Source organism: Gavialis gangeticus, unplaced genomic scaffold, assembly GCF_001723915.1.
Source record: "Gavialis gangeticus isolate Ggan-Ray unplaced genomic scaffold, GavGan_comp1, whole genome shotgun sequence".
Taxonomy (NCBI): Eukaryota; Metazoa; Chordata; order Crocodylia; family Gavialidae; genus Gavialis; species Gavialis gangeticus.
In genome coordinates, this window is record NW_017729027.1 from 46,985,314 (window position 1) to 47,001,923 (window position 16,610).

Sequence of the window (16,610 nt, forward strand, 5' to 3'; positions counted from 1 at the left end):
ATTTCTTATATAATTATACAATTCTTACCTTCCAAAACAGAATACTACAATGCCGACAGAAATGCAAAGTGTCTCCATATTGCTCCTTTATGGGATAACATTTTTGAAGTGCAAAATACATCAGCTTCCAGTCAACGTGACCTTTTTCTGATGGAATCAAATGTCTACAGAACTGGACATAAAAATTAATATTTTCTTTACAACGGTTGCAGATGATAGTCAAATCAATAAGAGCTTCAAGTGTAAAAGAACAGTTCAGTTGAATTTTAATAATTGTGCCTCTCTGGGACTAATATTCTGACTCGTATACAGAGCTTTATGGAGTGTCAACCTGAAACTCTGAAGTTCAATTTTAAGGTCCAGCCATACAAGATGATTTATCCCAAATTCTAGTCCACAACCCTCAAAATACATGAACATTTCACAAAGCAACCAAATTAATTAGAAAAAGCAAAGAAAATAACAGACTATAGACTTGTTAAAATATGTATAATTTATTTAACTCCACTTCCATAAAGGAATAAGGAGTTAGATCACCTAGGTGCTGAAATACTGGGGGGGTTTTAGGCCCCTTGCCCTCAGAGTGAAATCCAAAACCCTGACTTAGGAAACTTTGCAGTGCATGGGGAGAGTCAGGCACTTCAAAAGGGCCATTCAAAATACCTGTGTGGTGAATGGTTAATTTCTTACAGCTAAGCCATAGGAAACACTAAATACAAGGGTATGCTGAATTCCTGCTCCACTGTAGAGCTTATCACCTAAGCCAGGTCTGTGGGGAAGCACCTCCGCCCACTCAGGTTTCAGAACCTGGGTTCCTCTTCTTCGATTGTGTGCTTACAATTTTTTAAAAAGATTATCAGCAGGGGTTATGGGCTTTCTTTTCAAAAGGGACCAGAGGAGAGGAAGGTCCACTAGGATGAGGAGGCCCATTGTTACATAATTGCCTAATGGTTTGAGAACTGATACAACAAGGAACAGGATGATCTTATGGTTAGGACATTTTCTCAGAAGGGTGAGTTGGAAGTTCCAGGCCCTGGCCCCAGGATTATTTACATGGCATCCTTTTAATCCAATAACTGTTTAATGTAAAATGCATAAACAGAGTAGGGACCAGAAACTAGAATTTCACTTTTCCAACTGACTGCCCTAACCACTAAGTTACAGACATGCTCCTTCTTGCTGGAACTTGCTTGAAGCGCCGAAAGATTGGAAGAAGGCCAATGTGGTGCCTACTTTCAAGTAAGGGAGGAAAGTAGATTTGGGGAGTTCTTTTATAAGAGCCATTACATCCTCCTCCTGCCTCAACCCTTCCTCCAAATGTGTTTTAAACTAAAACAGTTGCAACTGCCTTTTACAAGAGGCCCTATCCTGTCAGTGTTTGTTAGGACCAGCTCCTTGGTGTACTTATGCTCCATCTAGTTTCTGGATTCCAACATAACTAACATGGGAGATAAGCACCTAGCTGCTCAGGCTGGGGCAGTTATGTGCATGCCAAACACAGAGGTACCCAAGTAAATTTCAGAGCCACTGCTTCTGGTTTTTTTTATCCCTATTTTGGATGTAGGTACATCAGGTACAACCAAATCCTATTGTAAACACCTAAGTCTATTTAGGTTCTAGCCTAAAGTCAATACTATGTCTAAATAACAAAAGAAATATTTTAAAGTATTTTACAGAAACACTTATTCACTGGGTGTATCTACATGTGTACTTAATGTGAAGCGATAAACTCCAGAGCACTCTGAGCTGGAGTACGCTGCTTTCTGGGCACAGCATCTATACGTGTGCCTGGGACAGTAACAGTTTAAGCCGGGGTGGAACAAACCCAGGCTGGCAGCAGACTCGGGGAGGGGAGAGGGGCAGTCCCAGGCTTCAGGTGGCAGCATTGGTCAGCAGAGGGGCTGGCTGGAGAACAAAAGTGCCAAATGTATGGAGCCATGTGGCTTAACCTGCTGCCTGAGCTGACTAGGTGCAATTTCTGCATCACCATCTACACATGCATTTCAGCGCTGTAAAGTACTCCACCATAAGATAGTACTGTCTTCAACACTACTATCTTACAGTGGAGTTAATTAATTTACTGCAACCTAAAACTAGTGCACGTGTAGACTACAATGTACCCACTGAGTATTTTTCTTTATTTCTATATAAAAGTGAAAGATGCATGTATTTCAATTCATGGCTTATAAAACTAAAAGTATGGGCAAAGACTTCATAATAATTATGGTTAGAAACTTTAAATAATTCTTTTTCTTTAAAGTAAAATAACATACTCCAGTCTTCTTTGTATATATCTTTTTGGAAGTGTGGTTCATCTAATCACATGGACTGGTATGCCTAAATGGAAAAGACCCAGACTTGCTATTGTACAATGAGAATCCTATGCTAGCTTTCCATTCAGACATGTAGATCCACTTTGAATGCTGAACAAGCAAAATTGCAGAAGTCATTCTTAGTATGGAATAAGTGTTCTGCGAGGAATTCAGGTTGAAGAACTACTGCATTTTAAAGGTTGACACTATCTAATTTTCCAATGAACAGTATAAAGATATTTCAAGTCAAATGATTCTGTTCCTACTAGTAAACTGAGAAGACAATAAAAAACTAGGAAGAGCTCCATCTTATAGTTGTTTGTAAAAGTGGCTTAATTCTAAATTGAGGAAACTTACAATTTGATAGCTGAAAAATAGTTTTATTAACCAAGTGAAAATCTACTTGAAAACTTCATGAGTTTAAAAAGACCTCTTAGCATTTTTCAATAGTGTTTTTAGAGTTCCTACATTCAGCAAATTATTCTAAATTGCTTTAGTGATCTTCATTTTTTCTATTATCTTCTAATAATATCTTCTTCCTTTAATCTCTTCAGAATTTTTCCTCTTGTCCTTTCTCCAAGGTCAGCTCACCTAATACATTTTTAAGGTGACAAGTAAAGCCAACACAGATGTCAAGAACAAGTTATGTCAAACCAACCTAATTTCCGTCTATGACAGGATAATAAGCTTTGTGGATAGCAACAAAACAAAAAGTGTGATGTAGTTTGATTTTAATAAGACTTCTGATACTGCATCAAGGGCTGCCATCTTAAGCAAACTGGAAAAATATAACCAAAGAAAACCTATTGAAGGGCAGATCTGAAACTGGTTGCAAAACTGTACTCAATGTGCAGTTATTAATGGCTCACTCTCAAGCTGAAAAGATGCGTAAAGGAGGGTCTACAGGAAGTCTGTTATGAGTCTGGTATCTTTCAGTATTTTAATTATTTGCATAATGGAATAGAGTGCACTCAACAAATTTGCAGGATATCAAGCTGGAAAGGGGTGCAGGTTCTCGGGAAGACAGGATCAGAAATGAAAATGGTCTCGGCAAATTGGAGAAATGGTCCAAAATGAAAAGCATAAAATTCACAAAGGACAGGTGCAAGGGTCTACACTTTGATGAGAATAATCAACTACACACATACAAAAAGTGGCTGGTAAAAAACTGCAGAAAAGTGTCTGGAGAGGGCAGGAAGGGAGTATAATGAATCACAAACTGAACACGAGCCAACGATATCACACTGTTTCTAAAAAAGCCAACACCATACTGGGATGTTACGATGATATTGATACTGACAATCCTTATCACACCTTTATTTGGGTTTCCTGTTTCTTTTTCCTAAACAGCACTGCCTGGACTATTGCTGGGTGCGCATCTACACATGAAATTAAGCCAAAGCAATAAACTCTAGAGCTGTTTAAGCTGGAGTAAACTGCTCTTGGGCACAGTGTCTACACATGCACCCATGACAGCAGCAATTTGAGCCAGGGTAGAGCAGGCCTGGGTTGGCAGAAGACCTAGAGGTTCAGCCCTGGGCTCCAGGTGGTGGTGTCAGGTGGTTGGGGCATGAGGGTACTGACCCTGTGGAGCCATGTGGCTAGGCAGCCGGCAGGAGTCTGGCCCCCAACAGTCATAGTCTACACATGCATTTCAGGGCAGTTAATTACTCTTCCATAAGATAGTACTTACAGTGGAGTTAATTTGTTTCCTGTGCCATAATACTGGTGCATGTGTAGACAGTGACACTTTACTGCAGAGCTAATTAATCTACTTGACAATAAAGCACATGTGTACCTACTAGCCTCTTAACAAACAGCCATAACATACTTTTGTCTTCCTCTAAAGTTCAAATTCTGCACTCTACATGATCTGTGTTCCTATAGCCTCTCTCTAGGGCCAGCACCACACAACAGACTGTACTTTATGCAGTACTTCAGCTAGCCATCCATCAGTTATCAGTATCAGCCCAGTACTTAGGATGGGAGGTGGTAAAGAGACTCCAGATCCTGCCTATGTTTTGGGGCTGTGTGTGGCCCAACTGGCCACACACCTCAGTTTGGTTCATGTTAACTTCTGGACCACTTCTACATCCGACTTACTCATGGGTCTGCACCCCCTTTCTAGCTTAATTAGTTTCTTTAGGAAATAGTCTCTCGGCAGACCGTGGTCACCAAAACAGTATTCAAACTGCTGATCTATTTCTCCTCTTCAGGATAGGCATATTTTCATTCTCTCCATTTTCAGCCATGCCTTCAAACTACTGCACATGGTCAAACCATAAACTGTCTTGTTCAGCTCTGACCCTCTCCTCTGAGGCTCAAAACCACATCCTCTCCAGGGCCCATAACTATTGAGGCAGGTTCTTCACAGACGACTAACTTTTCCTCATCTGACTCAAACAGGTTCATATTTCCAATTCTCTTGGCTATAAGTTCAGTTAGCGTCACAATCCCTTTTCTTGGTGTATTATCTTTCACTCTTTCTAGATCTCACACCTCTACAGACAGGTTCTTTCTACATGCTCTCCCTACCTACATCTGAAAAGCACGGGGATCTCTTTCATCCTTCATCAGGTCAATGACTGTCTTATGGTGCACCAGTGCTGCTTCCTGAGCCTTCTGGATCTGCTGCTAGATCACTACCTGTATCTGCAAAGCCTTATTAACTACAAAAGTATGAACAAGTACCTTAAAAGCTCTTTTTAGGCCACAGCTTATAGTTCCATGTATTAGTTCTGCTGGTATACTAGAAAGTGCGGACCTCCTCCATCTTACCTGGCCTTTGTCCCACAGTCAGGTCTATGCCACAACTTAGCCCTCTGGTCTCATCTCTTCAAAGTGATCCCTTTTCTATGGAGTTCCACAAACCCTAACTATCAAACAGAATAAAAACTAACAAAATACAGTCTCTCAGTCTTGAAGAGTCTGTTCTGTGGCTTAAATATCAAAAGAAACAAAGTGTCCCCTTCTTGTTCTAATATCATAGCCTCATGACCTTCCTCAGTTTCCTTCTCCCTGGATTTCTTACAACAGAAAAACATGAATCTCAGCCCTCATCCTCACAGCACAAAAGCCCCACACTTTCCTTCCCCTTTGGATGCCTCAGACCAGGCACGTTTGGAGCTGTGTGGGGTGATCCTGAGTGTAAGACTCCCTGGCTTTCTCTTTTCTTTTCTGACTCCCACCTGTCTAAATGCCTCTTGCTTTTGTTTACCTCCCTTTCTGATTTTTTTCTTGTATTTTCACAGTATTTTTCTTTTTTCTATTCTCTGTCCCCTCCCTCTTTTACTTCCAGTTTCTCTGTCTGTGAGTTGCATTTGTCTACTTCACAGCTTCTCTCTCTCTTTCTTTTTTTGCTTGTCTGACACAGGGAGTTATCTTTTTCCTTTCGAGGGGTGCTCTTAATTCCACCCTTTTCTCCATGTCATTCTTTTATTTTTTCCTAACCCCTATAACCTTTCCCCCCACCCGCCACTCCTCCTCCTCCTCCTCCATTCCTCCTTTCTCCCCTCTGGGCACTCACACCCCTCCCTTTTTGCTTTTTATTGCTGCATTACCAGATACTTATCTCTGTAGTTTATACATACAATTTTTTTTATTTCCTTAGTTTTAGCTTTTGGGATTAACCCTGTCCTAGCAAGAATGGCCGCTCCTACCCCCAAGAGCTGGCATGGGGGGGATGCATCTCAAAACCTCCCCCTTAACTATGGCTTGAGGGTTCATATCCCTCCCTATGTTGGGGTTGAGGTCTGTGCAGGTGCCCTAGCTGATCTCCTGGGATGGTGTAATGTACGTTACACAGCTCATGTTAACATGGTCCCAATGTTTACCTGAGCACTCCTACCCTGGTCAACAGGGTGTGCGCGGAAGGCCTGGACATTGTAAGCATACACTATCTTGTCACACCCCTAGACACCCAGGTGCTGAGAGTGGTGATTTCCAATGCCCCCTACACCTGTCTGATAGGGAGCTGGCTAAGGGACTCAAGCCCTTGGGGTTCCTATGAGTTCCTTTTGCCGACTAATGATTGGAAGCAAGGACCCGAAGCTGAAGCATATCCTGTCCTTTTGGAGGCAGGTCTTCATGCTCGCAAGGGAAGGCACCCTGTCTCTGCCTCGCTCCTTGAACCTCACGCTTGACGGGTGGAGGTTTGTGATTTATTTTTCCTTGGGGGAGACCATGTGTTTCCACTGTGGTAGCTCTTCCCATCTAGCAGCCCAGTGTCCACAGGAGAAAGCAGCACATCCCAGTGAGGCCGGGATCTCTTCCCCACCTCCTTTCACCCCCGTTTCATGTGATGGGGCTGGGGTCTCCAGCATGACAGCACCATCCAGCGGATGGTCCACGGACCCTAAGCTTTTTGTCAAGGCTTCCAGAGCTGCAGCCAAACTTCTGCAGCAAGATCTAGGCACCCGGCAGATGGCTTACAATCTGGAGAAGCTCACACAACGGGTGAGGGCCTGGGGGGGGTCCCTGGAGTACAGTAGGGCATGATAGCCCTTCCCTGACCTGTCTCTGCTGTCTTGTTCTGCTCTTGGGTGCTTGCTCTTCCTCTGCCATACCCACACCCATGGTAACCATGGCCATTGGCACTTTTAATATCAACAGGTGCCAAGATCCAGTTAAACAGGAGGGCATCCTGGAGCTCCTGCACCAGAAGTGGCTGGCCATCGCCTTCCTCCAGGAGAGACATTCCAATGGGCTCAACCAGGTGGCCTGGCCCGCTGCCTGGTGAGGCCACTTGTTCTTGAGCCATGACACCAAACTCAGTGCTGGGATTGCAACCCTCCTAGTACCACAGCTGCAGCATGACTCAGCGGTAGTGTGGGTGGTCATCTCCAGCCACCTGCTGACTGTCCATGTCACCCTCGCACAATGCCATCTGCTACTCATCAATGCCTACACACCCACTGAAAGCCAAGAGAAGGTTGCTTTTTCTGAGACCTTGGCTGCCCTCCTGCGTGATGCTAGTGAGGACGATGACCTGCTCCTCATAGGAGAACTAGTGACCCACCTCTGTACTGTCATAGCCTCTGTCGCTGGGCCTGAGCAGAGCTACTGTGTGCTGGGCAGGATCATCCAAGACAGCTTGTTCCTGCTGCATGACCTGCTCACAGCCAGTGAACTCTGTGCCCCGTTCCCTATACACAGGAGCATCTGTCATGCCTGGCCCGTCGGGCATACGCTACGCCCTGGCCATTGAGTTGCTGCTGCATGTGCTGTGGCAATGCCTGAGTGGTATGGCTCTGCCAATAGCCACAGGCCTGTCCACTGGCCATCCACTCTGGCTGTCAGCATATGTGGATGATGTGAGCATCTTCCTCAACACCCAGGAAGATGTGTGGGCCCTGACAGGCTGCCAGTGAACCTATGAGAATGCCTCCTTGGCCCACATCAACTGGGCTAAAAGTGATACCCTGCTGCTTGGCGCATAGACCAGTGTGATTCCCCCCACCCCTGGATCTGCGGAGGGGTCTCACCCAGCACTGCAAGGACCTCAAGGTCCTGGCCGTGTTCCTGGGGCCACTGACCTTCATGGTGCACAGCTGGGATGGCTTTGAGTGGGTGGAGGCCCCCTGCAATGGTGGTGCTGGCACCAGCTTCTCCTACCATGGATGTGTCATTGCCAACAACCTGGTGGTGGCAGCCCTCTGGCACTGGTGCGCCATATTCGACCCACCACAGGACCTACTTGAGAGACTCTAGCACCTCCTGGTAGGTTTTTTTCTGAGATGGGCACTACTGGCTCCTAAGAACCATCCTTTACCTACCTGTTGCCAAGGGGGGCCAGAGCCTGGTCGACCTGGAGAGCAAGGTGCCTGCCTTCTGTCTGCAAGCCCATCAGTGACTCTAGGGCAAGGAGTGCCTACCCTGACAACAACTGGTGTGCCAGTTCCAGGCAAAGGGCAGGGGCCCTTGGCTTTGATAGGGAGCTCTTCCTGCTGTACCTCATGCTTCTGAACTGGGTAGTGCTTCTGGCCTTCTACCACGGCATGGTATGAGCCTGGGAGGCCACCTTCTGCCTCCAGCCCTGGGCCCAGTGCCTGCAGTTCCTGCAGCTGCTGAGGGAGCCCTTGGTACATAACCCAGCCCTGCAGCACCTCGTGCCAAGCCTGGCCTCTGCCAGCCTCACAGCCGTTCTCATCCAGGTGTGTGTCCTCTGCCTGGGCCATCTCCTTGACCCTGCTTGGTCGGCCTGGCTCTCACCCAACGCCCTGACCACCCAGCTGGGCATGCACTCCGTCCACAGCGTGGGCCATCTCCTGCGTGACATTCAGGCTGCCCTCCTGCTGGAGGGAGCAGCCATCCTGGATGACCATCTCTGGGCGCGCCAGGTCCCCCTCGTTGTGGATGCCCCGAGCGAGACCTTCCCCTACTGCAGGTTGCCCCGTCTGTGGCTGGTGAGCTGGCCCACGCTCACCATGCCTCCCAACAGTGACACGGGTTGCCCCTTTGCTTCCCTGCTGTGTAGAAGCCTGTATGCCTGGGTGATTCACATCCGCCATGCCCAGGTGCAGGTGGGCTGCCCTGATACACCATGGTGATGGCACCCGGGGTTGCCAGATTCCACACCGGCCCACTTGGCTTGGTGCACGTTGTATAAGCTGCCAACTGCCAAGACAACTGGCTGCCTGCAGTGGTGGTTGCTGCATGGCATCCTAGCCACTGGCACATTTGCCTCCCACTTTGACCCAGCCACCTCGGCATCCTGCCCCTTCTGTCCAGGAGGTGTTGAGAACCTTTCATGCCTTCCTCAACTGTCCCCTCCTGCAGCTGCTCTGTCACCCTTGAGCCAGTGCTGCGGGCGCTGGGCAGGAGTCTATCATAGAACACCTACGTGTGCTCCTACCCATACCGGGCAGCTCAGCAGGGCACCATCTGCCTGGCCAACTTTCTGCTGGGTCAGGCCAAGATGCCTGTCTTCAAGAGCCAGCGCCACCAGCTTGCTGGGACTGGCTCAGAGAATGCCCTGCAGCTTTTAAGCCTCCTGGTGTGGGGGCGCCTCTTGCTGGAGTTTGAGCACGCTGTGCTCTGGCAGGTGGTGCCTGTCTTTGGGGCACACTGGGCCCTTAAGGGGGCGCTGTGCCACATGGAGGGCAGCCATCTTCAATACGTGCTCTAATGTCATGACTAGTCTGGGTGACTGGGCAGGGTTGGTGGCAGACTGCAACTCCAAACTTGCGTCGCGTCCTAGGCCCTCATCAGGCTGCTTTTTGCTTTTTTCTTTGTGTGGGAAGTTGAAGATTTTGTTACATGAACTATTGGATAGTGCAGGGTAGGAATCATTTGTTTATAGAGGTCTGTAGAGGGCTTTAGCTTTGGCTGGGTGTCCTGACCACATAATGGCATGTTAGGTACGACGTGCAATATTGTGAAGGTGTCTGTCATGGTGTGAGGTTATGAATGTAATGGCATAATAGCATGGTGCTTTTGGTTTGATGGTGATTTGTTTGTCTTTGCTTTGTATGTTGGACCTGGACCCCAGAGGGGCCAACTTTTTGTACCCCGAGTCCCTGAATAAAGTAGCTAAAAAGTCCAAGTTCTTCCTTCCTTCCTGTTATTCTCTTTTAATTAATATGGCAAAAGAATACTTTGATATTTCTTTTAAATGTCCTTTCAAAACTCTAATACTAATGGGCAGAAAGACTCCAAAACATTTCTGGAAACAACTTTCTTGCAAACAACCCCAAATCATAATACTCTAGTCAGAGGGATTTTCTCATGTCTTACTGTTCAGACTTTTAGAATGTATGCACAATCTTACTTCATTAAAAATGTACTATATACGGAAACTTTAATGATATACTCTGCCACAGTTACATGGGAATGACTGGAAATTAGAAATAAAGGTTAGTTTAGGTACCCTCATGAACACTACAAGAAAACTTCCAACTACAGCCCTTCAAATAAATTTACAGGAGGTGCTAAACAGAATTCTTAGGATAATCAGGTCTGAAAAACCAGCCTGTATCCTTATCAAACATTACCACGATTCAACATTAAAAAAGGCAGAATTTAGTAAGGAAAATATTCCCACTTAGTCATCTTGTATACAATATGACAGATATAACGCATTATGCTTAAACACAAACTATTGCATTTATTACCTGTTTTTCTGCAAAATGGTACTGGCAAAGTTTTTTCCATAACTGTCTGTCTTCACTGAGCATGTACAGTGTTGGAGTCACTTGGCCTAAAGTAATAATGTCCCAGCCATCTGAGAACCTGTATAGGATGTTATTCAGCATATGCAGAGGGAGGTCACTAAGCGTAAGACCATTGTTGACTTGCTGGAAATAAAAGTTATTAGTATCAGACACTAATAGGGTTTTCAATTTTAGGTATAAAAACTGATAAAAAGGTCTCAAAAATTTTTTTTGTAGCTCTGCTTTTAAGAACTGATTATTTTTGGTGCTCATTTATCATTCTGCCATTTTATTTGCTTTTCAACATTTATTGGTTAAGTCTTCAAGTCTCTTGTTAAATAAATAAATAAATAATAAACAAACTCTAGAAACAAAGTTGCTGAACATTGTGGTCTTGCAACTATTAGGTTTTCTAATGTTGAATGAATGTGTTTTTTTTTTTTTAACTGAAAAATTGTACTATTGAACAAAAACACTGGCAATTAAAAGCAAGATAAATTTCAGCATTTAAACAAACAGCAAAACATACCATCTGAAAATTGTCTTAAAGGTGCGAAAGCCAATTTTCAAACAAACAGGTAAATAAAAAAACCTCAAAAACCAAAAACTTAACTTTACCTCTTTATAAAAAAAGTCAATTGGAGCTTTACTAAGACTGGTAGGATTATCAAAACAGTACGAGAAACCGTTATTTAAAAAAAAACCCAAGTAAGCTGATGATAATTATGCAACTAAATACAATAAAAAGAAGACATGAAAGTCAAAGAGAACCCCTGAACAATAAGGCTACAAAGGTCACAGAGGAAAGAAAGGAGACTGGGTTGAGAGGCACTTTAAAGATTAACTAAATCAGAGACGTATAAATTTTTGTAATCCCAGGATCACTTCACCAGATGCTGTGAAAGGACACGCACAGAGGAGCACAGGAAAGAAAGCAGAGTCAAATCCCTCCTTCCACTGTGTCATGCAAAACAGCAATTCCACTACTTAGTTCGCAGACTTATATCAGTTAGAAGATTATAGAGCAGGCTATCCCAGAAATATGCATCACTGATCCTCTTCCATGGGGTTCTCAGTAGAGCATAGATAGTCGGACACTGGAGGGGTATATTCTTTTGCTTGCAGTGTGCAAATGGAAGCAAGAATTGTGTTACCATTTCCCTCACTTAAGCCTACTCCAAGGCTCTTACTGTGCCTTTTCTTAGCAGGTGTCTAAGCAGCACAGATCTATATTTAATACTAGCACTATCATCAGAATTAATCTGTGCAGGTGGGGTGAAAGTGTCCCTACCTAGCGGGACTGCTCAGATATGAAGGGTTGTATCTGTACAAGGCTTACTTTTTTTTCCTCTCTAAAGATACTGCAGCAGCTACACTCTCTGGGAACTCCATGAGTTGCTGGGCTGTAGTTTTATACTATAATTTAGTGCACTATGCTCACTGACCTCACTTACAGACCAGATTTTCTATAGTGATATACTATGTATACTTTTTGGACCAAACATATATGGACATCTGTGAACATGACAATAACCATAATCTTGAATTTGTAGTCATAAATAGGGGTCTACTTAAAAATCACAGTTTCATGGATTTTGTGGAAACCATGAAACCTGGGACAGTCTGCAAAAATCAACAAAAAACAGCTTAATAAAAATAAAATGCTGGCTCCCCAGTGGGAGCCAACGGACCTTGCTGCCACTGAGGCCCAGTCTCACAGTCCACCCAGGAGGGAAAGGTGCTGGCTGGCGGGGCAGCATAGATGGCTACAGACTTGTCATCTTTTCCTTCCCCCCCAGCCTCTTTGCTAAACAGTGCTAAGGGGCAGTGCCACACAAAGGCAGCCAGCAGTTGAGATAGCGGCTTCCCCTCATTCCTTCCTTCCCAGGGCCTCTATACCAATCAGCACTGAGGGGCAGGGCTGCTGGAGCACACCTGCAAAATGTCTGAGGAATTTACTCTTTACGCCACTACAAACCTATGAAATTGGTAAGTCTAACCACAATTTAGGTAGACCCCTTGTCATAAGTGAAGCAAAAGCAATTCAGTTACAAGTTACTGACTGAAAATAAATTATAAGCAAAACAAATATTATCTATCCAGGCAAGTTTGGGATGATATAATTGGAGATAAGTCCTGCTTTAAGCAGAGGGTTGGACTAGATGACCTTCTGAGGTTCCTTCCAACCCTCATGTTCTATGATTCTCAAGTTGCTGTTCTGGCTTGTTGACCATATGAATAATATCCTTAATGTGAAATTCAGCATTTATTCTTTATGATCTTAGCTTTCATTCCAACATGAATTGCAACAATGCAATTAAGCAGAATATAAATCAACAAAAATACACAAAAATACACCAGAAGGGGAGAGTGGGGGGATCTCATAATTTGAGTGAACTAAATGGTGACAAAAAGGAAAAAGGGGAAAAAAATTGTACAAGCAGCTAGATAAGTTTATTGCTGCCAGTGTCTTGTGACTTCTCTTAGCAGAGACACTTTAGAAACTGTAATAAGTTTATCCCTTTTTCAGACATTTCCACTGTAAATACTTGCAACAACACAATTTGCACACTAAAGAAAGATGTGTGATCAAAGTCCAAGCTTTAAAAAATGCCACAAGTCAATGAGTTATGCCTCTTCACAGAAAGAATGCATGTTTCTTTGCAAAGTTCAACAACTGTCACTTGATTTTCTTGACCCATCTAATCTTGGATTTTAAATTTGTACTTAAAAGTTGTTCTGTTTTCTGATCAGGCACAGTTAAACTTGATAAAGTTATGTTAAGAAAGACTGCTATTTTTAAATTTGTGGTGGGAACATCAGAAAATTAAACCTGTCAATATCTGACAGGAGTCACCTAATATATACTACCATAGCTTTAAGTCATAAAGTTCCTTTTGTCCGCCTTATAAAGGGATATAAAAACCTGTAGAATTTTAAAAAGTTGACCTTTATATTATACATTGTCATTGTTATATATCCAGGATAATTAATGAAATATGATAAAATGGTTTTAGATGCATTTAAAATTTGACAGAAGTAAATTAAAAGCCAGTGTTCGAAGTAGCTCCTTCTCTATTACCCCATACATCATAATTAAAAATTTAATATACCTTGTTCATCTGAAGATTTTGCAGCTGTTGTTGCCACGTAAGGATAGTTTCTAATCGACAAATCCAAATATTAATGTTCCCAACCAATACCGATTTCCCTACTCCCCTAATCAGTATACAGAGCGCAGAACTCAAATCCTGAAGAAGATCTTTGATTAAGCGTGGATTGTACTGGTCTTCCAAAACTAAGGGAGGAAAATACAAGAGGTAGTTTTTTACTTTAGTTACATTTAACCTAAGTTAATCTACATTTCCGCAGCTGAACCACTCGACGCAGAAAGTGACTTTATTTATTACCTAATGCCTTGATCTCACAATGGACTTCGAATGTTCAGCTCTCATGGGTGAAAGAGCAATGCCAATGACAGTTCAATTATATAGACATTAGTGTAACATTTCATGCCATGCAGTTAAAAGACATCATGCTGAATGTCAGTTTTGCAAATGAATTTCCTATATTCAAGGCTGACAGTATTAAGTGCCTTCCATATACAGGTCACACCACTGAAAAAGCCAACATTTTCCAAACATCTGTATGCAACAGCCCTACTTTTCTTATTTTGCAAACAGTGTAAATTGACAAGCACAGACTATGCTGTACTGGTATATCATGCAAGCAAATTCAAAGATCTACATTTAAGTGAACATACTACTAAATTAATTATCTGTTGAGAACAAAACAGTTTTAGTTTGATATAACAAACAGTATATCAAAAGAAACCACAAATCATAAAATGTAACCTGTTATTTCACTTTGTCCTTGTTCTGAGGGGTACAATTTGTTATTAAGAAAACAAATCAACAACCTTAAAACACTGGTAATAAAGCATTAAGGATGGAAGCAGACATCATCTTTGTGCCTCGGCATAAAGTGAAAGCTAACAGATATCCATACTTTCTGTCATGCCACAATTACTCAGATTTGTGGTCATGACAGAAAGTAATAAACTGAGCTGCTTTATCGCTACCCATGTCTGTTCGCTTATGGTGGAAGAGCTCAGGCAGCATGAAGCTAGCTGGGTTGTCTAGCCTCCCTGGGGTAGAGGTTTTTTTGGGTTTGAGGGGCCTGGTCCTGCAGACCTTGGGAATTCCTGGGCTGGACTGGCCCCTAAAGCCTTGCGAGCATCTGCCTTGCTTTCTCCACTTACTCAAATGCACCTAGGTAAGCAGGGAAAAAACTCGGGGCTTTGGGGTTCCCTGGTTGCAGACACACACCCTGTGCAGCACATGGGGAAATCCTTTGGCAGGGGATTTCCCCCCACATCCTGAATGCATGATGGGTGGGGGGGTTGCTATAGGGAGGTCCCTTTTCCGCATTTACAGCCTGTGCCCCAGCATGCACCAACTCAACATGCATTCCTGGCAGCAGCTCAAAACATGGGCTGCAATTGTGGAGGGGGGAATCTCCTGATGAACTGCACTTCTAGATGTGGTTGGGGCAATCCCCTGCAAAGGGATTCTTTGCAAGGGATTTCCCTACATAGGCTTTTAAACAGAGTGAAGGACCCCTGTGCAAGTTCCCCCTCCCTGCTTACAGATACATGGGGGTAAGTCCCTTGAAGGAGGGGGGGCTTTCACAGGGGTCCCTTCATTAAATACAGTGGGTGCATCTGTAAGTGGGGGTATTCCCTTGAAGACACACCCTAAACTGAGATGCAACAATCAGGGATGACTGCAGACATCTGTGGAGGGGGATCATATCAGCTGATCACACTCCACTGACAATGTCTCTTTCTAGCCTAACAGTTCTCACTCATTAAGCATGACATTACTTTTCTGTTGTGTACTATATACTGAACTTAACTGAAATGGCAGAATAGTAACTCAGTCATGATTAATGAATCCCACATAACTATGACAAAAAAAAAATCTTAGCTTACCCTTTCGCACTATTTTGTCCAAAATATTAAAGTAGTTCTTTTGTGCTGCACCACTCAGCGAAGTTAGCTGAGATTTTGCGATTAACTGCAAAAGCTAAGGAAAAAAATATTTTACAAGAAAGAATTACAAAAACGAGTATGATTAATCCTGTAGCATTTGTAGCCACAGAGACAAAAAGATGAGAAATTAGGATGTTGACAGTATAATATTTAAACATCCCATTACTAGCATATGACAATGTACATTTTCAAGTACTACACAAATATTGTTTCATTTTGTAAAGAGAAGCAGTTTTTCTTTTTAGCATTTGCAAGCTGTTAGTACACACTAGTTAGTGTATTCAATGGTTTTCATCTAATTACCTCAAAAGAAGATTTTCCAGCATACTATAGCTAAGTTACGCAATGAGAGAGAACTTTTAAACTTGAGATTAGACAATTTAGTACCAGACTAATTTCAAAACCGGCACATCTACTCTAGTAAAAAAATGCTAACTGCCTTATTTTGTACTATGTAACCTCACTGTGGTTGTGAAAGTGATCAAATGCATTGGATTAATACTTGTATTTGGTTTGTTATATACACACAGATACTTATACATATATAAATACATATCCAAACACACAAACACATAATAATATATATTATTTTGGATTAATATATGTGTTTTGGACAACAGTGGGTGTTTTTCTAGTACATGATATATTAGCAAACATAATGAGGTATATTTTGCAAAATAATTTTGTTAGACAACTTCATGAGCATTTACTCCAAAACACTGCTAAATCTGTCCTTAATAGGGGACTTAGACTTTCAGGTTAAGTAGCATGTTTATGTAGACGATTCCTTTTACTTGTTAGATAAGACTTACTTTCTTGATGAGGCTCCCATTCTTGTTCCTGAAAGTTTATGCTGTAGACTTTTATAGGCAAGTTAAAAAAAAAGATATTCATATAGCGCTTTAGTAAGTACTAAATGGGATCAGATCTCCTTTCTTCCTCTTGAAACTGTCCGGACCAAATTTTAGATGTATGCTGGCAACACAAGAGTTAAGTTTGATCATGCGCAGACAAGCAGACAAGGCCTATGGAAAATTCCACAGCGTGCCCAGCATGTGCCCCCTATGCCACCCTTGGCTTGTCAATCAAAGCTGA

General features: G+C 43.1%; 1 protein-coding gene across 3 annotated transcripts in view; it reads right to left on the reverse strand.

Moving 5' to 3' along the window:
- FBXO25 (F-box protein 25) overlaps positions 1–16,610 on the reverse strand; it is a 79,455-nt gene that overhangs the window by 14,185 nt on the left and 48,660 nt on the right. For all 3 annotated transcript variants that reach the window (XM_019520625.1, XM_019520623.1, XM_019520624.1), the window contains exons 6-9: positions 15,456–15,549; positions 13,576–13,760; positions 10,424–10,606; positions 29–172 (exon numbers count right to left, since the gene is read on the reverse strand). In XM_019520625.1, coding sequence (XP_019376170.1) covers positions 29–172; positions 10,424–10,606; positions 13,576–13,760; positions 15,456–15,549 — 606 coding nt within the window. The remainder of the gene's footprint in view (positions 1–28; positions 173–10,423; positions 10,607–13,575; positions 13,761–15,455; positions 15,550–16,610) is intronic.